At 36.8% G+C, this 26854-nt stretch overlaps 1 protein-coding gene across 4 annotated transcripts in view; it reads right to left on the bottom strand.

The window, feature by feature from the left end:
• LOC148651376 (putative C-mannosyltransferase DPY19L4) overlaps positions 1-25665 on the bottom strand; it is a 54447-nt gene extending 28782 nt beyond the window's left edge. Inside the window, exons 1-8 of one of the 4 annotated variants that reach the window (XR_015925744.1) lie at positions 25345-25665; positions 22044-22147; positions 11023-11139; positions 9811-9935; positions 5845-5935; positions 3157-3278; positions 2251-2396; positions 1214-1337 (exon numbers count right to left, since the gene is read on the bottom strand). Coding sequence is in view for 3 of the 4 variants with exons in the window: in XM_088601570.1 (XP_088457696.1) it covers positions 1214-1337; positions 2251-2396; positions 3157-3278; positions 5845-5935; positions 9811-9935; positions 11023-11139; positions 22044-22140 (822 nt within the window). In the remaining variant the exon portion in view is untranslated. The remainder of the gene's footprint in view (positions 1-1213; positions 1338-2250; positions 2397-3156; positions 3279-5844; positions 5936-9810; positions 9936-11022; positions 11140-22043; positions 22148-25344) is intronic. The other 3 variants (XM_088601570.1, XM_088601571.1, XM_088601572.1) reach the window with 3 other exon arrangements.
• Positions 25666-26854: the final 1189 nt, after the last annotated feature.

The following is a 26854-nucleotide window of genomic DNA, read 5'->3' as shown; positions in this document are numbered from 1 at the left end:
ACGCTGACATGACAGGCCACAAATGGAAAATTCCACAAATAACTTACCGAACTTTCTAGCTCACAGTGATCATCGATGACATACCCTCTCCCTCAAGTTTCTCGGACCTGATGTAGTTGTAATGTCTGGGGCTGCATTTATCTTCAAGTTTGTAAGCAGTGATCATCATGTTTTGTTTTGTTTTCTTTGTACAGCAAGTACAAAACGTTATTTTTACGTGAGATCTGAATTTCACCTCCATGTATGAGTGTAACTTGACTAGCGTCATTACCTGTACTTGTACATTACTTTAAAAATAAAATGCGGACTTTTTTCAGTTTTCATTTTCTTTACCTGTAATCATATTCAATGTTTTGTTTTTATACCTCACATAAAACTTAATACCTGTATAGTAAAAAATAAAATACAAATGGCGTACATGTACTGTAACCTTTTAATCAAAACATGACATCAAGGTGGAGACTGATATCTTACCTTTCTGATGGTATTATGTTTAAAAAATATTAAAAATTTATATAAAACTACATTCGGGGTATATGTATAAGCTTTATTATGAACTGTAAATGGATATCGTGTTTAGACTTGGGTCCCATCCCCAAGCTGTCCCATTTTATAGATGCAAATATAAAAATATTCCGAAATCCGAACAAATCCTAAATTCGCAACACTTTTGGTCCCAGGAATTTCGGATAAGGGATTCTCAACCTGTATTTCATTATTAGTACTATATGATTCCAAATATAAAAGGAAAATTGACTACCTCGTTCAAATTTAAAAAGATGAGTAAATTAAAAGAAAAACATTTAAAATGTCCATTTAATTTTTTCATATTTCATATAACAAGATAAACATTTGGACAAAATAACATTAATACAGTATTTAAATAGAAGGCTCTTTATCAATTTTGAGACCATTAAACTTTAAAATTGTAGGATGAACCACTACACTACAGTACATTGATATTGATATTGCTCAACAGCCTCATATAAAATCCTGTACCTAATGCAATACATTTTGAGACAACTCTACATGATTTGCCCTAGTAATCTGGCCATCTATACATTTAGTGATTCCAAAGCAATTAAAAAACAATATTATGTTGAAGTTTTTTTAAGTTTATTGTCTCATTTATTAGCCTGTTTTCCCAAAATTAAAAGCAATTAAGTTCACTATATTGTAACAGAAGTCAGCACAAGTGTTTGCCATGCTTCACCTCTGTAGCTGTGCTGATGTTGTTCCTCAAGAAGCCGGTTAAGGCAGTGACCTGGCAGGAGAAGTAAGGCAAAGCCCAATTCTCTCTTAGGGGAATGGCATGGTCTACCTTGGTTGTGTCAGGCCTGAAAACACAGTTCAACATTTTACAAAATAATACATTATAAAACACAAAAACAAAAACTTATATTGATAAAAAGACTGTAATTGATATTACAGCTGTTTTTAACCAGGAGTCCAGAAACCTCTATGGATTTTCGAGAAGGACCCTGGAAACAAATGTACAATTCTCAAACCCAGTGAGGGGGTGCACAAGGGGTGAGCCCCGTTTCCAGAAAAAAGCACTCGCACGAGTAAGTTTCAAGCTCTATGAAACAGGCATTTCGGACTTGGTCATGTCATTAGCCATAACCATGATGACAGACTCCCAGAGGCCTCCTCTGATCAGCGCTGAACTTCCAGTATGAGGCTGCTTTGCCTGTGTTGTGTTAGAAGACAAGCAGCTTGAAGGAGGGCAGGTCGGAGGAATCTGCCTAGAGCTCCTCACCCTCCCCCCTGTGCAAATGTGGGGATCATTGCTATGAGCTGAGCCAAGAAAAAAACACATAATTCAAATTGGGTAGGTATAAGAATAATAAACTGCAGATCTTATGAACCTCCTGAGCTGTTATTCTTTCTCATGTATGAATTTGGTTTGCTATGTCTTACCTTAAAATACTAAATATTGTATAAGGATGTGAAGTGCAAACATATAGAACAGTAGTATCTTCTACAAAAATGTATTTAATGTATTACAAAACAAGACTAACTCTCAAAAATAAGATGAAACAAAAAAAATGCTGATTTGAAATGAAACTGCTACAACTTAAACCCACTTGGTAATAAAGTGGCTTCTTTCAGCTATGCAGTTTGATGTCCAGAAAGTGATTTAGAAGCAGAGAAGATAAGGAACTGCTGTACTTTGATTAGTGTTTCTGTTCTTTCCAGAGCCTGAAGAGGCTGAAGTACAGGAAATGGTGCTGTCTGGGAGTCTCTTACCTGTTAATTATGTACCATGCAACAGCCAACATTCCTGCCACCCACGTTCCACTCATCACCCAGCTGGAGACAAACAGGGCAGTCACATAGATGGCCTGCAGGCCAAACACCACACCAATGTAGAAATACACAGGCTCTATCACCTCCTAAAGAAAAGAACATTTGATTACAATCCTAACCACAGTTTTCATGCTTTCACAAGGAGCATACTTATCAGAGGACAATTGCATAATCATCATTCCCATAAAACGGCATTTGAGCTCTAACAAAAATCATTTTATATAGTACAGTTTTAAATACTCAAGTTGAAGAAAATAACAATAATAGCTTTACTCAGTAACACAGTAACACAACTTTTTACCACTGCAGTTAGACTTTCTTATGTGTGCATCAGCAGTATACTATAGAATTCTTTTATATTATTATATCAAAGACAGCATCATGGTGCACTGGCTACCGTTTCTGCCTCACAGCACTGGGGCCCTGGGTTCAATTCCTGGGATGCTTTCTGCATGGAGTTTGTTTATTCTCCCAGTGTTCACGTGGGGTTCCTCCAGTGCCAGATATTGGCACTGAAGCGAGTGTGTGTTTGTCTGACTCTGTGTGTGCACTGCAATAGACTGGCATCGAGTCCAGGATCTATCCTGCCTTGCGCCCTTTACTTAATGGTATAGGCGCAATCTCCTCCGTGGATTGGATAAAGAAATTAGAAAATATATGGATGGATTTTTATATAAAACTATTTAACAATACCACACTCTCTGCTTTGTTTTCCTTGCTTAGATATGAATGTGTTACAACAGATCACCTCTAGGAAGAAAAACCCATTTAGGATTTCAGAATGTATCGAGTAAGAGGGATTGCAGATCAACATGGCAAAGGAAAAACTCTGAATTTGAGGAGTACCTGGCTTCCAGTAATTCTATATAAAAGGCTAGTGATGAGCTCTGGATACAGTGACAGGTGCTCCACTGCATTTATGGTCTGCATTGATATTGTCCGGTTATCATGCGTCAGCTCATAAACTCCTGCAACAGAACAGAAGTTCATGCCTCAGTGACCTGCTCCTTAAGAAGAAAATCACTGTTAATATAGCAATACACTTAATGCTATAAACACAGCTTTGGTAGCAGAATAACTAATTCTACATCAAGGACTGATAATACTGTTATAGCTTTAGGTAAAGCTGTAACAGCTTTACCCAAGAGAAGTGTCTCTTAGATTTTAGATAGTTTGTGACACCTGGCAGAGTAAACACTTCTAACTTCAAAGCAGAGAGGATGTTTGCTGAGGTCTGGGGTCCCTTCAGAAAAAAAACAATTGTAAAGTTCACCTTAGTTTACCTAGGTAAGTTGTGTGTTAATGATTGTCAAGGAGCAGTACAGACACACACAATACAAGATCACAATTAAGAGCACAAAGAGAGGAAGAACAAGAAGAAGCAGTGAAGAAGGGGTGGAGAGACAAGAGTCTGAAAGAGTGGGGACTTGAAGCTTGCGCCCGGTGAGAAGCCCTTCTTCATGATCTCCCAAACCAAACCTTACTGGAGCTAAGTATTTGAAACTTGCTAGAGAGAGTGTGCTATTCTGTACTTGTAGGGAACTTGGGTTCCATTGGTAAAAGATACCTCAGTTAGAAATGTCTTTTGTGCTCGGGGTGCATTTTTATGGATAGGGATATAGGCTCCCATATATTTTGTTGCATCCGGGGTGCAGAGAGACAGATTTAACTGCAGGTTGTATTGCATTTAGTTAGAAGGCAGATGATCTCCTATGTGGCCTCTGTAGGCATTAAGAGTTTAAGTAGTTCAGGTGGGTAGCTGCGTCAGCATGCGTAGGCTGCAAGGTGTTTCAAAGGCCTAAAAATTGTGGTCACTCAGAAAACCCCAGACTGCTCCTAAGCATTAAAAGCTTAATGGAATAAGTAATAGGTTTATTCCATGCTGAAAAGAGAAGAAAGAAAACAAAATGTTTCGGCCATGGAGCCTTCTTCAGGTGTGAAGACTCTGAAGAAGGTTCCTGAAGAAGGCTCCAAGGCCAAAACGTTGTGTGAAAATGTAACAAACCTAATTATTACCCTCTCTAGATGTGATATTTTTAACATTCATAGTTGTGATTATTTTAAAAATATAATCATTGGGATTATTGGACACTATATAAATCTCTGTTCTGTTGAAAATCATCTGAACATCTCGTTCAGTAACTGGTGAAAATAAATAAGCAACTGTATATACGCGCTCAATTACATGAATGTTCAACATGTAGATGTAGGACTGTACAAAGCTGCAACAAAGCTGATTCACTTCGTCCTTGCTTCCCTTGTGGTCTTGCTTGCTAAGTGTTTTTTTATTGCACAAAGATAATAAGGAAAGCATTTTCCCTGGCTGTAAATCTTTGAAGTGACAGAAATGGTGAGAAAAAAGGTTCCTTCAGTTGAGCTACCTATGTTCAACAGTTTGCAATACTTTAACTACTGTAACAAGTTTAACTGGCAAATGATCATACACATGCGATAATGTTCTTACTTTGAAAATTCAGGACTCTTTAAGGTAGCATTGTGTAATATTGGGAGCTTTATCGAGTTGCAAATGTGTTATAAGGTTTTACATCTAAAGTAAAGGAAATGTAATTTTCATTAAATTTTTCTTTACTTACAGTCTTTTTATGAAAATCAAAAGAATTATCTTTTCAAGGGGTGATCTATATATCTAAATCAACTAAAAAATTGCAGGTCTGAAATGCAAGTTATGTGGACTCTGTGATTAGAGATCCAGCTTGAAAACTTTGCTTGAAGGGCTGATAAGACTAATACAGTGTGATGATAACAAGCAGCTTGCTATGTTTCATAATCAGCAGTTTGCATTTTTAACTGAGAAACAGAACAGTGAAAAAGCAAAGACGATACAAAAACTGCAAAAAAAAACTTTTTGTGATCATTAATTTCTCTTTAGCAACAACCTACTATACAAATCGGCTTTCTACCGGCTTGAATGAACAGAAATTTTTCCATTTCTCTTGAATCACGCTATTTTATTTTTCTCCTTTTCAATAACAGTTAAGATTTATGAAATCATAAACATTAAGTACAGTTTCAGTGAGTGAATAACTTGTTGCTCCAGAATTTGGAGGAGAAAGTATGAGCAAAGTCTCAATTTTTCTTAACCATTATCATGCAAAAACACACAACCATCCAACTAGATCTGTGACTTCTTCACACATGAGCACTGAGATTGGATAGAGGTAGAGAACAAAAAGGAGCACTGTGTATGCGAGACTTAAATTAAAATCCCAAAGGTGACAGCTTCGTGTGTGGCTAATTGAATCCCCGAAATGGAACTGATGGCAACTGCCTTGTTGGCTGGACAAATGCACTTGGACTGAATGTTTGAGATAATAAGCTCCATGTATGACATTTGTAGTGGGCTTCATGTGGCTCCTTCATTTCAATTTAGCAATCTGGCAATAATTCTGGTGAGTCTATTTAACAACAGTGATATCCCCCTTACTATATGACTCGATAAGATCCCAAGGACACAGTCAGGAATACATGCCTATAGTCTGTCTATGTTTTGGGAATACTACTGTGATGACTTACCTCTTTCAAATGAGGGCACAGTCAGCAGGTGTTTGTAGTAATAGTAATACACTCCACTGCCACTCTGAAATGTAATTTCGCGTTCCAGCTCCTAACAGACAGAAAAATGCAATTTCAGATATTTAACGGACCTTTAATTTTTCATGAAGCTAAAAAATGTTATCTTTAAAAATTAGTATCCCAGATCTATGGCCATTACTGAAGACTGGGTTTTAAAATAGGAGTTTTAAAATAAAAGTAACACTTATCACTTATAACTGCAATAATAAAGAAAATGACACTATTTTTGAGGAGCACTGAAGTTCTATTGAGCAGACATAACTTACATAAATTTATAATGGAACAAGCTAAGGTTTATTGAATGCTCAAAAGACAAGAAAATAAACAATGTTTTGGCTGTGGAGCCTTTATCAGGCGTGCACCTGTAGAAACTACTTTTGTGTTGTGCTATGTACCAAGTTTTAGATGCTACCTAATGCTATTCTGTCCCTTTTCTTTCCTAGAGCTATGACAAGTAAATGCCTATTCACTGATCACAGGGCCTCAGATACCACATGTCATCACGGCTCATACCATCAGTGCTCAACGGGACTCAGGTCTGCTAAGTATGGCATCCACGGCGTAACTCTCAAATTCTGATCTTGCAAGAAAGTCACTGTTACATAAGCAGCACAAGGATGTGAATTGTCCTGCTGCAATGTAGTGTTCTCTCCAAAGTCTGGTAAATTAGTAATGAAATTGAAGAACTACAACTTTCTCCACAAACCAGGATTAGTCTCTTAATTCAGCACTTTGCTGTATTGAACCTTGGCGTGGAACCTATATTCCTGATTTATAACTGCAGTTACCTGGCTATTTAGGGCACATCTGATGCTAACCTCAGCAAGAAATCTAAAGGTGGCAGCTTGTGTATTTATTTGAACAAAAAGTGGTCTAACAATGTCCCTGTTCTTTCCAAAAACTGTTTTTCTTTCCTAAATTACTGTATATAGGCTGCAAAAAATTATATTCTCCCACAGATTTTGCATCTATTATTCGAGAAAAAAACATTGAAATTCTCCATTTATTATTATGAGGGACTTTATCCATACTAACCATAAGTGACCTCCCTACTTACCATAACCTGTAACCATTTGATTAATTGTTCATCTAGGGAAGGTAAAACCCTTAATTACAATAAGGGATGCACACTGTGCTTTCATCTGTGTTTTATTGTCGTTTTGAAAAACAGAGGCTCCTTAATGATAAACATAGTTCATAAATTCTGCAGACATCTTCAAATTCTACTACTTCATTGTCTGGTTGCTTCACTCTTCCCTTTACCTGAAACCAGCTCTCGCTCCTCTCCTCTAATATTAAATAATGGACAATTTAAAAGCTCTTTGCAAGGTAGAACCGTGGGAAAGCTGCCGGACTGGTCTCCCCTGTTACATTAAAGCATTAAGCAAAGCAGTTAGCCCCAGTGTTTAATCAGTATATTTAATCTGTTTCCAGGTATATAGTATAAGATTTTCTCCCTACTTTAATAATAATAATAATAATAATAATAATAATAATAATAATAATAATAAACTTTATTTTATATAGTGCCTTTAAAGGTGGCATCTCAAAGCGCTTTACAGGATGACAATAACAACAAATAAGAAGAGTATAACAATAAATAAGTAGAATACACAAGATAAGACACAATTACAATATATAGAGGAGACCGTGGATGGTGGTACTAAGAAGAGCAGAGGGGTGAAGAAGAACCAGTTAAGTAAAGGCTTTTCTGAAGAAGAGGGTTTTGAGTCTGGATTTGAAGGAGTTTAGAGAAGGTGACTCTCTGATATCCTTGGGCAAAGAGTTCCAGAGCTTGGGGGCATAACAGGAGAAGGCCCTGTCACCCATACAATGTAGACGGGCTTGGTGGACAGTAAGGAGGGCAGAATTTGAAGAGCGGAGGTTGCGAGGTGAGGAGTAGGGCGATAATAGTTCAGACAGGTACTGAAGTGCCAAGCCATGCAGAGCCTTATAGGTGAGCATGAGGATTTTAAAGTCTACACGGAATTTGACCGGAAGCCAGTGCAAGGACTCCAGGACAGGAGTAATGTGAACACTTGCACTAGACCTGGTCAGGATTCTGGCTGCTGAATTTTGGACATACTTTAAATCATCCATTATTGTTCTTGCACCAAAGGCAGACAAACTAGCTTGTGTTAATCAGATTAATCATTATAGACCAGTGGCTCTTACTTCTGTTATAATGAAAACTTTTGATCGCATGATATTTCATTATCTCAAGATTATATCAGATTTATGACATTCTACAGTTTTCATATAAGGCCAACAGGTCAGTGGATGATGTTGATAACTAGGCCTTGACTACATTTTGCAACATCTACTGAAGAATTATTTTTATGGATTTTAGTTATGCCTTAATACAATTATTCCAGAACTCTTTTAATTGTTATGGTCAAATGTTCCACTTTCCTCTTCCAGTGGGTTTTCAACTATCTCAGTGATATAAGGCATTGGATACAGCTAGGCCCTTATTTATCAGAGTGTCCAGAAAAGCGCTATATAAGTGTAAGCTATTAATAATATTATTAATAATAATAATAATAATAATAATAATAATAATAATATTACTACCAGTATCACAAACAAAGCACGGCAGAGAATTTACTTTTTGTGCCAACTGAAAAACTTTGGTGTCTCTCATGCAACATCCATTCTAATACAGTTTTACAGAGCCATTATTGAGAGCACTCTGACTGCCTCTGTAACAGTTTGGCAATGTGTCTGCCTGTTTCAAAGGCAGTTTTGTTTTCTCTGCGGAGAGGAACATTGGCTGTCATCTGGCCTGCACTTAAGAATTGTACAATTCCAGAGCAAAAATGTGGACAAGAAAGTTTGCTGATTAGCCCTCCCACCCAGGTAACCAATCAGAACCACCTGGTATTTCCACTGCTTCTTTCCTGTGTTTCTGATTAACCAGAATTCCTAGGTATATGTACACTGTCTTTATGATGCTTGTTGTCTTGCTTATGTATGATATACAGCGTGTATGCTATTCTTACAGCAACAGGTACACCAGAATAAATTCATTGTACATTAAATGGACTAGCCGAATAAAGGTGATTCTGATGCTAAAAGAAGTCCCTGGACTTGATAACTGTAGCACAAGCTGTAGCACTTGACACTTCTTCCCAGACCACCACACTTAGACCTTCTCCTGATGTATTATTGTACACAAAATTAATGCACTGGTTTGCAATTCAAAGCTACACTCACTAACAGAGTGGCCTACAACAAATAGCAAAAGAGGACTTGGCTCACTGCTGGCAAATCCACCTTATGGCCCCTCCAACATACAGATGGCACAATGGCATTGTTCTCTTGATAAATGGGACATATTGCTTATTTTAATATCTTGATTTTCACCAGACATGACATTCAAAGGATTAAATCATCCTGTGCAACACTTAATCCAGTATAATAAATGTTATACCGGATGCTAAGTATAATTTTGAAAGATGGACATCTAATATGACCATTCATAGAGCATGTGATGTTTGGGACTAATCCACATCTTTGGTGCACAAAACACTTGACAGTACAGTTTTAAACAGATTTCTTGATACCCATGATAAAGGATTGGCTTGGCCATTCATTTCACCTTGTCTGAACCCCCCAATTTTAACCTGTGGAAACTGCAGTAAATTGGATAAAATGGATGTAATTAAATTTGCATAATTACTCTAATTATTTGCATATTAATTTAGAGAAAATTACTATAACCACGTGTTTTGGTCAAATTAATTTTAAAAAGGCTAAATAATCTTTTATGGTTTTGTTGTTGCAATTTGGTATGAGTTTATAAATTAAATACAATTTCTGAGCAAATCTGTTTTAACATTTTTTCCAGATAATAGGAAGGGACTCTATCATAGGATTGTACATAAAACAAGAGAGAAAACTTACTTGTCTGCTGGAAAACCAAAATTTCCTTTCATGGTAGGTGGAGAGGTATACTGCATACATCATACCACTCATCACAGCTGCCAGGCAACCAAAGAACAGCTTTGCCAACTGCTGAAAAAGGACAGCTGCAGAACAGAGAAAAATGTGGACACAAATTTTTCCCTGAGTTTCCACACAGGCATTATATCACATGAACCATCGTACGTAACCATGATTACACTGTGGGGCTGAAGGACTGCTTGCAATTGCTTATGTTCTTAATCATAAATCCATTAAAAAAAAATGTAATTGCATATGACTATTAGCAGAATAACTTGGCTGTTGTGGCCATTAAATCAGTAGCCCTATAGTATACTTGCCAAGCTAAGATGACTGCTGTTCAGCTATAGAATTACATTACACTTTTCATCACTCACTTTTTTAACAGATGTTTTGCGCATGGATACACTTCCATTTTAGTTGTGTATTCCCTCTAGCAAAGAACTATGTTTTAAAACCGAAAGAAAAATTATATGGAAAAATAATCAATGGAAAACTCTAAAGTCTTTGGAATTCAGCAATTGTTTGCATTACAGCATCTGATTAAAGTACTTAAAATGTCCTTTTTGTAATTCCCATTCTGCTGTGTGTCTAATCCAAATCACATTCTCCTACTTCAGATTGCTTCTTTGAATGTTAATGAATAAAAGCCTATGTATTAAACATTTTTAACATCTAACAAACAGCAGAAGAAGAATGCAATCAACGCCTAATCACAACAGACCCTTTATATTTCATCCAAAGGATAGTTTAAATTGTGGTTTTAGTTGTGGTAAAACATGTGAATACATTGCAGTTCAAATTAACAGGCTCTCTTCCTTAGTGTAAGCCACCTAACAAGATTGCAAAAGAACAAGTATTAGGTTTATTCCATGCTGAAAAGAGAAGAAAGAAAACACAACATTTCGGCTGTGGAGCCTTCTTCAGGTGTGAGGGTTCTCACACCCGAAGAAGGCTCCACAGCCTAAACATTGTGTTTTCTTTCTTCTCGTTTCAGCATGGAATAAACCTATTACTTGTTCCTTTGCAGTCTACACATGCTGACGCAGCTACCTACCTGAACTACTTCAACCTAACAAGATTGTCTTGTCTTCTATCGACAAAGAGTCAGGAGTTTTGAGTCATCCCCTACAAAAATGCAAACTAAGAGTAGGTAAAATTGATCCTACTCACATCTGCCACTCTGGGACCTTCTGGATGATGGTCTCTTTTGATGATCTGTATTTTCCTCTTTCTTTGGGTAATCAATGTCTGCATCTTGACATGCGTATTCCTCTGTCACTTCATCTTCTGGAAGTGAACATTGCAACATTGCTCTTGAACAAAACCTTCCACTTCAAACCCCTCTAAAACAGTAGCATTTTTCAAAATCACACCTTCTCACTATGGATGTACACTGAAAAGTAAAAAATATGGGTGAAACAGAGAATTGATACCAGCATTTTCTGTCTGGGGAAAAAAGCAGAAGTGACCACTGACAATAGAAAAAAAGGAGACCATAGTGGAACCACTTGTCATAAATGATCAGGATAAGACTCAAGATTTTTACATGTTTTTAGAGGATTCTCTCAGACTCAAATGGAAAGGCAAAATCAATTGTACTGTGATGATAATGTGCACAATGACAAATATTGCTCTTCAGAATGTAGAAAGTGCTTAGCATGAGAGAGAAATTTAGTACACATGATAAAATGTGTTTCTAGAAAGTCATGCAGATTTCCTTGAGTATGCTGGCTATTTCCACTTAAGTGAGGGAACATTTCCTAGTGCGGACCTGGCCTCTATTTTAATATCCATTTTCAGTAAACATTTACCCTTTGGCCAATCAGGAGAGACTCTGTGAGTGTAGGATCATTGCTTAGGAGACTTCACCATTGTTTGAACTCCTGCTACAGTTTAAACAATGAGAACTTTTGACATTTGCTCCTTTCACATCAAGGGAGGCCATTCAACCCATTTTATTTGCTTTATAACTAACTAAAATTACATTTTGGTCTAGCTGTTTCATTAAAGAGCCCCAAAATTGGGTCCCAGTCACCCAGTTGGGTAGCCTGTTCCAGATAATATTAACTCCTTGTGTTACTTCCAGATCTATCCTGAATAAATTATCTTTAAAGATCCATCACTTTTTGGCATTTTTTGCTAAGACTAAGTGAAGTTAACATCCAATTCTATATACAGTTATCAACCCATGCCCTTATTTCATTTCTTATATCCACTTTTGTTACCCTGTCAATAGCCCTCAGATTTTATATATACTTGGGTCAAATCTGCTCAACTCCTTAGTTCTAGACTGAAGACATTAAACTCCCTTAACATGGTCTATATGACAATCCTCTAAAACCACAAGCACTCTTTCTGTCCATCTTTGAACTCTTTCTAATATTATATTTTTTCATATGATGACCAAAACAGAACACAATGTACAACATTAGGTCTTACTAATACATTGTAAAACTTGTGAATAATTTCCATGTATTTAAATAACACACTTTTTGCCACCCAAAGTACACAAGCCTATCTGTTTTTCTATTGCTTCCCCACATTATTCTGACCCGTTTCCCTGCTTCACTAGTGGATTTGAAATAGTCCCAATTCACCCTGGAAATTGTTTAGACATTTCAAGCAGATCTCTTATGGTTCCAGACTGAGGAGATTTATCTTCCTTAATCTGTCTGTACATGACATTTCCCAGGGAACTATTCTAGCACAGATCTATTCTTTTTGATCTTTGTGCACTTTTTCTTAGGCTATAATATCATTTCGGTGGTGTGAAAACGGATGAAAAAATTGTAATTACATTATAAAGCCTGAGCCCAACTTCCCTAGATTTAAATTCCATTAGCTTTCCTACAGCCCGTTTGTAAATGTATTTTGATGCTCCATTTTGTTGAATTACTAATCATGTACTGTACACACTTTTTTTAATTTAATTATTTTCACTCTTGACTAAAAGTAGTCAATGTCAGCAAAAACTGCTAAAACAATCAAAAACTAAAATATTTTAGTTTTATACGGTTTATAAAATATAAGCCAAAACATTGTTTTCTATTTCTTTTTACTTTTTAGTATGAAAATAACCTTTACTTGTTCCTTTGCCGCTTCACAGCCTAAGTATTTATCAATTTTGCCACAATTTAGAAACCTTACATTACCAGTAAATCCCCTCTTTTCTGCTTAGACTACCTGGGTTTATTAGCTAGGGACCGCATTTTGACTGTTAAAGCAATACTGAGATGTATAATGCCTTTCAAAAGTATTCACACCCTTCCATTTTGTTGCGTCATAAATTATATATATGATGATATGTACATTTTTAAAGTGGATATTTTTTAAAGAAAATTGAATTCTCAAACATTTTCATGGGGGAAAAGTTAAGTCTGCAAAATCTGCAAAGAAAAATTAAAATCTGAAACTGATTACATACATTATCAGACCCTTTTCTATGTTAAACCTAAATTAGCTCAGGTACAAGGGTAAATCATTGCTTTGCCTCTGTGTGCAGTAATAGTTTATATGACTTCAGAATAAAACACCTGCACCTTCTCTGTAAGGTTTCTTAGTCAAGTAGAGATTTTCAAAGATTCAATCACGAAGACCAAGGTGTAGGAGGAATGATTCCTGCATGCTCCTAAAGAAGACCGGAAGCAACTCCCTGGAAAAACAAATATTTTTGTACAGAGACTAACACAAAACTAAAAAGCTTAAAAAAGGAACAACAAGGATCAACAATCAAACAGGAAACAAACTCCTCCTTCACCTAGCTACTTCCTGTCTAGGTTAACCCAGTCCTCATCTCCACATTGGGAGACATATTCGTTATTTTCAATACTGGGGCATATTATCCTGTATGTACTGGTAATTTGGCAAATAAAAGTCCCCTTTTCTGACACTTTTTCTTAAACAGTTCTTTAATAAGTAACAGCAGGGATTACCACAACAACAGCATACTAGCTCAGGCTTTACTATTTTTTAGTTGGCTTTTGATCCTTGTGCAAGGTTATGATAGTTACCACAATCACCCTTTCCATTCTGTCTTAAAAAACAAGTCAGAACTTTTCTTAAAAGCTACTTAAAAAGAGCTTCTTATTTCTCTTTGTCTAGTCAACTAGTATTACAACTAATCCAAGCAAAAGCAAAGAGGAAATAGTCAATTAGACATATACAGGAAAAACAGAGAAAATCATTTTACATCTCTTTATGGATTTCTAAAAGTAAAAGTATTGAGTGGGAGAAAAAAGAAAGCAATACTGTTATCACAGCACCAATAATGCACATACAACAGCTGGGTTCAAAACTAGACATGTGTTAAAGGAAAAACCCAGTATAAGAGGAAGTCGTGTTTCCTGGCTAAGAAGAGCATGATTGTTTAGATTGGAATTGTGGCATTATTCTGTAGTGGCATTACACTACAGAATACAATAATGAGGACATTCAGGAGTGTCATAACACCAGCAAAAGAACATCCTTACAGATTTATACAGACTTCTGTGCTTTTCAGGGTCTATTTTATATTGTTTCCCATAATCTACAGTGTACAATCCCAAACTGGTAGCTCCTGTAAGGTAAAACATTCACAGGCATTGTTCTAAATGAAGAAACAAGTGCATTTAAAAAGTAATTAATGATTTCCAACTCTCCACCCCAAGCCCAGTACACACAAGCATTTCTTATTGCTTTGTGCACAGCATGTACTGCTAGCATTTGAACAGGAGGTGGGTGATGAGGGTAGACACATTCATAAATGTAGCTGGCTGGCTCAAGTTATCCTGGATATACACCAACCGCAGTGTAGGCATAGTGCTCAAGCACGCGTGGCAGTTGTTCAGAAAGCAGTGTTTACTAGGGGGGAATAACATTTTCCTGGAATCCAGGGAAGGAAATGGCACTGCTGTTTACTGTGAGCTCAATCTGCCCTTTGCCGAGTCTATTCCACAGTTGGCCCTAAAGGGATTAGTGAATGCATGGTGGACAAAATCCCCTCTTCACTTTTCCAAATTTTTCCTTGTTTTATTGTAACTAGCTGCGGAACACTGCTGCATTCTTTTCCGTTTACCACCTGAGAGTGTTACGGAAGAGTGTCAAAAACAAGGACTGCACAATGGTTAACAGAGGCCATGACCTCATTTACTTTTTTAAAGGGGCATGCACACAAAATGATCAATGAGAGTCAGAACTTCATTTTGAAAATAAAATAGTGTAACATTATAATATGTGACAATAATTCCAGTGTATTTATACATAAAGTAACACCTTTCTCACAAGCTCATATTAAAGATGAAATCAAGAAGCATGAAGGCTACTAAACCAAAATTCATATACTGAACATCAAAAGAAACATACATTCTTAGAGTGCTGTTTTTAGAGAAATGTAGTCTATGGGTTTTATGAATTTATTAAATGTTTTGGTATCATTTTAATTAATTGACCATGATAGCAGTAAATTACCTCATTTTGAAACGGTGAGATGCTTTAACCTGTTGAATGATGTGGTGAAAATCAGGAAGATTTGCCACTTGCCAAAAGAAAGTCTTTGTTGCATCTACATGCACAGCATTCCCTGGGGCTTTCATGGTCAGTAATTTCTAACTTGGCAAGATCTGACATCATAACATCTCCATCAATGACAGGTCATGATCTAAGTCACAACACCTCACCAAGATCAATGGGGAGGTTCAAATGAGGGCAGGATTGTCTAGTTAGAAGGCAATTCCACTTTTAGTGATTGATCGCAACTGACTGCACAGCGCTATCTTGAACAAGTCTTGTGACGTCACTTAGTGATCTTGCTGTGGGCTCATCTTAATGTGACAACAACGTACAATTTCATGCTGCTTATTTAATACCAGCTTTCTTGGTAGATGAGAATGGGAGTTATACCTTTGATGCCCTACATGGCAGACCTGAGTCTTATGGAACATGGTGCAAATATCAATGAACAGGCAGATATGTGTGCTGGCTCTACTGAAGGAATGAGACAAGACTCCAACAAGACAGCATGTGAAACTACAAAAGCATACCACACAGGCATATAACTTGTATGTCCACACATGAAATACATTAACAGAAAATAAAGTACATAAAAGGTGTGCATGCACAAATTGGGATTAGCAAACACTATGGTAGCAGAAAATTAAAATCAAAAGGCTTTAGATATAGTTCAAGACTGGGAAAATAATCCTTAATGTAGACTAGAACATGAGACTAGTAATGTAGACTATTACATGCAGAAAATTAAATTAAACACAAAATACCAAATGAGATAGAAGAGACTGCTTATAAAAAAAGACTTAGGTGTTTACTTAGAGACATCTTTTTTCAAGAAATGGATGGATGAGATCCTAGGAACAATTAGCTACTAACCACTAAACAGGTTATATGGCCTCCCGGGGCACAGCCAGGCCATTCAACTTCAATACCAAATGTCCAACTTGTCCAGTTTAGAAGGATTAACATGGTGATAAAAAGGTACAATAACAGTCACGTTGTTACTTAAGTAGTTCAGTACATCCCAAAAAAGGATTCTTAGATTGTATTAGACTGTATCATGGTAGCATATTAATCATTGATGCCATTGCCAGACAACAACTCCTACACCTTTTTCCATCATATTGAAAGAACAGACTGGCAGAATTTCGGTAAGAGGAACATGACAAATGAGAAAATATTATGTCAATTTTTTTACATTCTTTATCTTGTTTTTTTTTGCTATATTAAAATCAGTAGGATTCATCTCTGATGACAGCTGATTTTACTGGTATTTTGAAAAATACCAGCCTGTATTAATCTACTTTAAAGAGCACAAAGCAACAAATCCACATTTACCTACACTCTTTATGTTAATTAATTATGTGACACAAGAAGTATTAAAAAACTAAACTATAAAAACCATCAAATGTTTTTACAAAGCCCAGATAAATCTTATAGTCTCAGTTACCTAAGGTATCATAATGCAAATTTAATCTGAAAAATATTTAGTTATCAAAATTACAGATTCTTCACAACAGGAGGTGTTGTAAAAATTGTGCTGGGGAATGTGACCAAGCTTACACTCATGTCCTTTGGAAAAGTCTCCGAATCCCCTGTAAACACAACAAACAGGTCTGAAATGCAGTGCTTGACCTGTGACGAAACTCTCCTCAAAAGTGGTGTCTTCCTTCGCATGTATTCATTTGAGGGCAAGTTTTACTATGGACACCCCTGCAGACTGGGCCAATTAAGTCTGTGGTGAAACAGGCTGCTGCACAAAACATCAGATAATGTAATGTTTCATGGAGTTTACTAGCACTTCTTTCCCCTGAGCACACGTCATTTGGCTCCGTTAAATTTAGAATAAGAATAGGGATTCTACATATTTTTTTCAACCTGAACCCACCAAGTTGCCATTTTCATCAAAATTGCAATGCTAATCATCATGCATGACTAATTTTATTGCTTAATTGTTGACAACTTCTGTGATGGACTGGTGACCTATCCAGGGTCCTTCCTTCCTTGCACCTGTTGTTACCAGGATAGACTCCAGCTCCCCCACGACCCTGAATTGGATAAAGCGGGTAGAAAGTGGGTGAGTGGGTGCTTCAAACTAGTGGAATTCTGAAGAACTGCCCTATTGTATTCCATATTTTATATCATTCACCACGTGACTGTTTAATTTCTAGTGTAATAACATATATACATACACCCAGTATGGATAATAATTTATAATGATGGTTTCTTACTCCTAAGCCACTCCAGTGTAACTTTGGCCTTGTGCCTTTGGGTCCCTGTCCTGCTGAAAGGTGAATTTTTGTTCCAGTTTTAGATCTGAAGCTGGTTTTCCTCTTAAGATTTGCCAGATCTATCTGTGTTTCCAGTTCCAGTTTTCAGTTTTGTCTTGTCTGACAACAAAACGATGCACTATCACTTAGGTGCTTTTTTGCAAACCTTGTGCATAATCTGAAATGTTTTTTCAGTCATATACAAGCATCTATCATGGAGAGTGAAGCAGGGTATTGCTGACCCATTGATATCTTTTAAAAATCAGCCACTGAAGTCTATAAAGATTTTTATAGTCGCCTTTGACCTCCCTAATGGCATTCCTAACCCGTTTCTTCCTTGCCTGGCTGCTCAGTTTGGAGTGGCAGCCTTATCTAGGCAGTGACTGGGTGTATTCCACTTCTCCATGCTCCAAGAGATATTAAGATAAAAAAAAATAATAATAGATTTTAATTTTAATAATACATTAAAATCTTTCTATACCTTTTTCCTCATCTGTGCCTGGGATACATTTTTATCCCAGGCCCACGGGGAATTTTCTCTAATCATCTCAGAAAAGGTCTGCGGTACGTTTCCAATTTCAAATACTTTAGTTCTGCCAAAATATGACCCTACCTTTTAAGACAACAAGAAGACAGATTCCAAAGCATGCTTGGCAGCATTTATACTTCACATAAGTACTGTAAGTACTGCTTGCTCAAGAACATTTGTAATGGTGTACATGCATCTAATATCTCTGCTTTGTATAAACTCATGGAGATATACAGTACAAAGGAGGAGCCAATATTGCTCTGTGAAATCAGTTCAGTTACCTAGTACTTGCATATAAAATCTCAACTTTAACTTAAGGTGGAAGGTTAAAAATGTGGAGAAAATCTAAACTTAAATTAGAAATCTAAAGAATACAGTGCTCATCCTGCTCTCAGATTTGGGGCTTTTTCCTAGGCATTTGGAATGACTACATTCTATTTTGCAGTGAAAACAAAATGCAAGTCATACTTTTAACAATACTCCACACATATAGAAACACAAAGGAAGGGATCAATTTGTTGTAGGAAGACACTTTTAATAGACTAGTTTTTGGTCTATAAGATCTCTGCTTACAGAAACAATAAGTTTGACACAGAAATATCTTTATGGCCATCTCTTTGTCAATAATGTTTACTGGTTATCATAGGAAATTATTCTGTATAGTATTCTCCACTAATTGTGCTTGAAGAATGCTAAAGACTACTTAATTCAGATCAGTCATAACACAATCTTGTATAATGAAATGAATGGGGTGAATGCGTAAAGGAAGAAATGGCTGTCATGGAAGATTATAACTTTCCTCACTTATTTGGGAAAAAAAATCAATGGGGATGTCAGAAACTGAAATTTAAATGGTACACAAGGCTAACAATAATTCTTGTAGTCTGTCAGAGCATCTGCTAGAGGCAATATGTTCAAATCGCTAAGACAGAGTGAAGAAAACAGAGGTGAGAGAACTGTGGTTATCTTCAAAGCATAATCGAATTACAATTTGAAACCGTATAATTGAAACAGATACAGTCCAAATCAAAAGAATCAGACTACAAAGAAAAAATCAGAGCTTAATAAGCTGAATGGAACAGGATAAATAATCATTAGAGAATGGATAGCAACAGGTTAAACATATTCTTCTGGAAGAACAAAACAGATTAATTCCACAAGGAAGTAGCTCAAAGTCAGAGGCCCAAACAGTTAAGTTAAATATAAAATGAAAAAAGCACCTAGTAATATTAAATAAACAGGATTCAGTTGAAAAAAAGGAAATATAATGACACAAGCAGAAGCTCAAAAGTATGTTAGAAAGATCAAAGCAGAAATAGAAAAATTGCAAATGGAGGTTATAATAAATATTACAGTATTACAACACCTAAGGAAAAATAAAGGATAAAGTGGGAACCTTTAGACAAAGAAAGGGAAAAAAACTGGTTATTAATTTAATGTCTTACAAAGTCACAACGTTCACATAAGAAAAAACTTATAACATGCTGTAGGCTCAGGAAAATTTCAATATTAAATAATATTAGCATAGTGAAAGATGTGTTACAGGTACTAGAAGCATTTACAGTAAACATCTCTAAGTCCTGATGGTATTCTACCAGCTGTACTTAATTAAAGTAGATGTTATTCACAGGCCATTAACAAACCTTTTCAGGCAGTTTCTTTAGACATTGCCTGCAAAACTGATAACTAGTGCCCATCCATAAAAATGGTGAGAGATCTGAACCAGGTTATTATAAATAAGTTATCATTCTCTTACTCAATTTTGAAAGGTGGGTTTTAATTAGCTACCTTGTTAAGAGTTATTTGAACAAGCTACAGCAGTAATGGATACAAAAACAGGATATGATATGGTTTATATAGATTTTCAAAAGGGTTTTGATAAAGTTACCCTTGAAAGATTAATTCTTAAATAGATGTTAATTATTAGTTATTTAAGGTACTTGGAGAAATAATTGGTTAGTGACCAGGATATGTTTTACTGTATATGTACTGACCAGCAGCCATATCACTCTGCAACTCACAAGTAGCAACCCACTGAAGCTCAGAAGGTGTGAGCCTGGTCAGTTCCTGGAAGGGAGACCTCCTGGGAAAAACTAAGGTTGCTGCTGGAAGTGGTGTTAGTGGGGCCAGCAGGGGGCGCTCACGCTGCAGTCCAAGTGGGTCCTAATGCCCCAGTATAGTGACGGGGACACCATATTGTAAACAGGCGCCGTCCTTCGGATGAGACGTAAAACCGAGGTCCTGACTCTCTGTGGTCATTAAAAATCCCAGGGTATTTCTCGAAAAGAGTAGGGGTGTAACCCCGGCGTCCTGGCCAAATTTCCCATTGTTCCATTGGCCCTTACCAATCATGGCCTCCTAATAATCCCCATCTATGAATTGGCTTCATTACTCTGATCTCCTCCCCATGGATAGCTGATGCGTGTTGAGCGTTCTGGCGCACTACGGCTGCTGTCGCATCATCCAGGTGGATGCTGCACATTGGTGGTGGTGGAGAGGAGTCCCCATTACCTGTAAAGCGCTTTGAGTGGAGTGTCCAGAAAAGAGCTATATAAGTATAAGCAATTATTATTATTATTATTATTAGTTTGACACTTCTATCCAAAGCAGTTCACAGTTACACCCAAGTGCCACACCTAATGTAGTATATGAACACAGAAATTTAGCTGCAGTACGAGTCTAAATCTAACCAGTGTTTGACACTGTAGTCCTAAAATAAAATAATTTACCTGTTTAAAAAGGAGAAAAAAAAAACTAATTGTATATAGTGTTTATACAAGATTTGTTCTACATCCTGTGAAATATTAATACTGTGGATGTGGATGTGATTTTGCTCAAGATTTGTCCTGCTAAGTGTATGTCTGGACATTTGAGTCACGCGAGCTGAAATATTTCCCCGTTTGAGTTTGCCATCCTTTCATTTTTCTATCCTAAAAGGTGACATTGATAAAAAGTGTTTGGAAACTGATGTATATTGATGTAAATTCATATTTTTTATGGCTGCGAAGAACAATACTCCTGACCTCTGTAGTCTGGAACATCCACCTGAAGAGGCTGCACATATGAATTCATATTGCGATTTGCAATGTCACAGTTAAAATCGCCATTTGTATTAACACCACTGACGCAACCTAACATTGTTGTCAGTGTTAAACTCCCCCTGAAAAAAAACAGTGCTACTATATTTAAAAGAGACTACTATATTTACATACAAGGACTCAACAAGATTTCAAAATGTTGCTGGAGCTGGTTACTATTGAAGGTCACAGACTTATTCCTGCAACTGCCAGGGCAGGACCAGGAATGTTTTGTAGAGAGTGAGTTAGGTGACCCAGGGATGCAGCAGGAAATCCACAGAGGTAAAGAAGAGAACAGGAAGAGCTTCATCAGTAACTCAGAGAGCACTTGCATTTAGCTGTTGCATCCTAGGGCAAATTAGAGCAAAGAGTAGCAAACTGAGCAACAGTGTGCAAGAGGGATGCACTTGTTCACTTTTTTGTCAGTATTTTCTTGGCAAATACCATTATCGAGGATAACTTACAATGATTATGAAGTTTACATTTAGGTAAGGAAAGTTAATTAATAACAACAATTTCCTAAATACACTTTTAACTTCTTCCATGTTAATTTCACACTGTAGCTTTGAAAAAAAGAGCAGTGGAACCGTAAAAAAAATCCACCAGGTTACCTGTGAGCTTGTTCTTCTTATTTGCTGATGAAAACATACACAAAATGTTAAGCTTTTGTCATCCTTTTTCCAGTTTAAAACTGCATTTTTTTAGACCTAATGATATTGTGCCAACAAAGATGGGAAGATAAACACAGAAATATATTAAAATCTATATTAGTTTGGTCGTTATAGAAAGATAAAGAAACAGTAAATAGTCTCCACAGAAATGTTACTTCACCTGTACACTCTTTCTGTAAAGCTGAGGGAGACTTCAGATCCTCCTTGTCTGTGGATTCTTGACATGTCTGCTCCTTTCTCTGTCTCACCTCTGTCATTTCACCTCTGGACAAAGAACCAGGTGCCACACCAAAAGATAAACGTCACACTTTATTGGCAAATACAAAACTGAATTTACTACTGCATAATGCTCTATTTTAAACTTGATCCCTTTTAACTTCTTTTCAAAAGATAATTTCTGTTTCTTTTTAAGAAACATCATGAATACATCTATATATATTTTTAATATAATGCGATATGACATGCACATTTAGAAATAAAAAACATCATTTAAATTTTTTGCTATTATTTTATTTTGCAAATTATAAGATTAAGAATGAGCAGTTCACTAAAAAGCAGTTCTTTAAGGAATTCGGGAACAAGATGAAAACCATTAAACTGTGTAACTTATTGACTCAATAATCACACTCAAGAAGTTGTTTCTTTAACTATTCTACCATGAAAATTTGCAAGTACATTTTTGAACATATAAAATGTTGTATGTTCCTGTTGTAAAAAGATGACTTATGCCCTCTAGATACTCAACCAAGGTGTTCTGAATTAATGGCTTAACGTGATTACAAACATTCTGATATCAAACTGTCCCCTGCTCCTTCAATCGGCGATTTCTACTGACAGATACATTAGATCTGAAACTATCTCTTTTGTCTACATTACTATGACATATGAGAAAACAGATCAGGCATTTCTTCTACTCTGTGAATTATAGCTGGAACCAGAGGCTACAGTACACATCTGGATTTTCTGTTGAAAACAATACTCTGTCTCTGACAGAAAATAATCAAACTCATTAGGAATATTAGAACAAACCAGATTGCAGATATACACAGGGGATATGAACAGGACAGTTCACTTTCTTTATATTGGAAGTAGCAATGTTCAAACACAAAAATGTGAAAGGGAAATACTGCTGTAATTGAATTAGACAGATAAATAGCGGTGCCGTGGCTCTTTGGATAAGGATCTGCGCCTGGGGCTGGAAGGTTGCTAGTTCATATGCTGCAGCCGACAAAGGAATCCTCCTCTGTTGGGCCCCTGAGCATGGCCCTTAACCCCAACTGCTCCAGGGTCGCTGTATAAATGGCTGACACTGCGCTCTGACCCCAAGCTTCTCGTCCTGTCTGTGTGTCTCACAGAGAGCAAGTTAGGGTATGCGAAAAGACAAATTCCTAATACAAGAAATTGTATATGGCCAATAAAGTGATCTTATCTTATCTCTTAATATAGTTAATTTAATTGAGTGGCATGGTGGCACAGTGGTTAGCATTGCTGCCTCGCAGAGCTGGGGCCCTGAGCTCAATTCTGGACCTGGGGTGCTATCTGTGTGGATTTTGTATGTTTTCCCAATGTTCTGATAGGTTTCCTCTCGGTGCTCCAGTTTCCTACCACAGTCAAAAGACAAACTGGCAAGTTAAATGGCTTCTGGGGAAATTGGCAGTGGGGTGAGTTAGTGATTGTTTGTGTTTGTGTCTGCCTCAGGGTGGACGGGTGTCCTATCCAGGGCGTACCCTGCCTTACGCCCATTGCTTGCCAGTATAGACTCCCCCCCTCAAACCCAGAATTGAAAGAAGCATTTAGAAAATGTATGGATAGTAAATCATTACTGTATATTAACAGCAATAAAAACCATTTATAATTCAATATATTTGTGGGAAAATCATATATACTATCATTGATACTTAGTATCAAGCTGCATGAACGTAATTTAAAAAGTACATTTTGACTGAGAAAAATAGTTACACTATTTCTAACAAATTTCTCTTTCCTATACATAGTGTTTATCCAGATTATTCAATCTGTACACAAGTACAGCTGAAAATACATGCATATTAAATAACGCTGGATACAATGATGATATATGTAATTAAATTATTCATGAAATCAACAGCTGATTCATCACTTTTGTGAGATAAGTCTGATAAACGTTTTATAAAGTGGAACTGAGGCGAAGATAACAGACCAAAGACAAAACAGCCTGTGGTTCTCTGTTATGCCGAAAGGTTCAGAAACAGATCTAGTGTACACATAACTCCAGCTGAAAAAGTAATCAGTGATCAGAATCAAAGAATCAGTGCCAGATTAACACACTGAGGCCCTGAAGACAAGTATTTTTGAGTATTTATTTTTAGAGCTTGTGGACTGGACTTTGGTCACCCATATTCTGTATAAACAGAACACCGTGAGACTGCATCAGTGCTCTAAAGCCACAGAATTTCACCTGTTCATTGCACTGCTCTAAATTACTTAAATATCTGCTATCAGTGTCACAACCAAATCAGTGCTCAGGGTGATAGCACATTCTCTTGCTATGCACCCATACTGTATGTTTGAGATACTTCCTTTTCAAAATAAATAAATTAAAAATAAATATTACAAAAAACAATATACCTATTTTTCTGTCGGGGTCATAATTTCACCTTCACCATTAACATAAACACATATTATTAAATCTGATTACATTTTTTTCAGGCATATGTTACTTGAATCCATGATTCAATTAACTTCAATGTTAACTTCAATTATATTTCTAACACAAATATAATTTCTTGTTTCCACCACAAACGAATGTCTATGTGAAGATGCTACAAAACGTGATATTTTTAAAGCAATTTCACAGTATCATCGAACAGGTAGTTCGAACAGGTAATTAGCTACATCCCCAAACTCGACTCTCGTGGGAAACGTTCTGTAAACCTTGAGACCTACCAATGACTTATTGCACTATGTGCCATAAAGCTAAACAATTACATAATACAGATAACATTTCACATACCAAATGTCGATAGTTCCAGCAATAAACAGACAATTCTACAATAAACGTAGGGTAAAATATAGTTTAACCTTAAACTGTGTAAAAACGGAAGCGTTATTATGTACTTAAATGCATTACATTATTACCACCCGGGGCGTCCACAACATGGCTAATTATGTATATGTTAGTTCAGGTGGGTAGCTGCGTCAGCATGCGTAGGCTGCAAAGGAACAAGTAATAGGTTTATTCCATGCTGAAAAGAGAAGAAAAAACACAACGTTTCGGCCGTGGAGCCTTCTTCGGGTGTGCTTCAGGTCACCCGAAGAAGGCTCCGCGGCCGCAACGTTGTGTTTTCTTTCTTCTCTTTTCAGCATGGAATATACCTATTACTTGCTCCTACAGTAATTATGTCTATTCCTCGCAAGCCAAGTCAACGAAATACATTTTGATGAGGTCAACAATAAAGAAAGGGTTTAGCATATCACCTTACCTGGGGCGTAGAAAACTAAAACCTATTCCATGTAGAAAGCAGAGGTTAAAAAAAATCTAACAAGGAGCCCTTCCTGTGGAAGTTTTGCTGTAAAAAGATGCTCAAATTCCAAAATTCCAAAAGCTGTCTTACAAAAACACAACACAACACGGTGACTTCCGTTTCGTCCTGTGCAGGTTCTGCCGGCTGGTGTTACACTGAACTGTATCCGTCTGGATATGTCACACGAGGTTCCACTTTCTGTGTTCAACACGCTTTATTTAGATTTATTAATTAACATACTGCAACTTGCGGATTTAATAAGGAACCATATTAGGTTAAGTACTAGGTAGTGCGATACTAATTTGGGATCATTCCCAGTAACCTGCTCAATTTCAATGAAAAAACTTGTGAAACAAAGTTGAAGGCCACCTGCTCCGGTGCAAGTATGATATTGTAATGTTTTCGGGTTCGGCGAGTACTAACATAGTGATTCAGACACTCATTTGAATGAGAAACGACGCTTTTATTTTTCGGACGAGCGTCCGGAAAACCAAGCTCAACCACAGCGCCCAAGCGCGAGTAGAGAGTATGCAATACACAGGGGTATTTTCGGATACAGTTACATCAATATAGGGTGGCAATTGGGTACAAGTATAAAAAGGATTGCGAAACCAGGGAACTATTTACATGAATCCAGGCGATCTCACCACTCTGTACACCCGTTTTACAATTGGTCAGTGGCTCTCCTAGTCCCCGCCTTGACCACTACTACTCCCGTCCTGCCCCCCGTCGCGTACCCCGACCGGGCGCTCTTCGGCCGCAGCGCCGGGCGAATGCGCTACAATAATATGTGGGTAGACATTTATACATATGTATTACTTGTCATGTATATAGCCAAATGCTATAAATAAATATAATTAAATGTTCGTTTTTAATAAATATATACGTAGCTACACCAGATAGATTTTGTTATGTAGCCTTACATTTAACTACATAAAGTACCATTTTGCGTCCACTGTACCCCTGTTCCTCAATATCCTCAGTCCCAGCACAATATATAGCTGAGCACTCAAGTGACACCCAGATGTGACTGCATATATAAGGTCACGACCCATTTACTTATATTTATTTGACAGAATATTTATCTTAATATATGGTTCAAAACTCAATCGCATACTGCAGGTCCTACGTACATTAGTAGTTGTAGTAATGACATCTTCCTTAAGATTAAAACATGAGACTTATGTATATTGTGTTGCGATTGGAATGCAATTTTAATAAATAAATTTATTATAAAAATAAAAATACATTTCACAGCGACGGACACTTAAAATACGTCGTAGTCACGATATCATTTATATTAGTAATAAACTGCTACTGTAGTCGAATTTTTCCCTTGCGATCCAGTGTCCCGCTCAGTACGGTGCTGAATTCATACATCTATAGCAAGAGTTGTACTAACATTGTCCTGTATTTTTAGCATCCTCAAGGGGGCAGCAACTGTTACTTTGGATGTATTGCAATTAAA

The sequence above is a fragment of the Lepisosteus platostomus genome, chromosome 12 (assembly GCF_059453375.1).
Source record: "Lepisosteus platostomus isolate fLepPlt1 chromosome 12, fLepPlt1.hap1, whole genome shotgun sequence".
In the NCBI taxonomy this organism is placed as follows: Eukaryota; Metazoa; Chordata; class Actinopteri; order Semionotiformes; family Lepisosteidae; genus Lepisosteus; species Lepisosteus platostomus.
The sequence above is the reverse complement of the archived record's forward strand: the minus strand, read 5'-3'. Positions and strand labels throughout refer to the sequence as shown.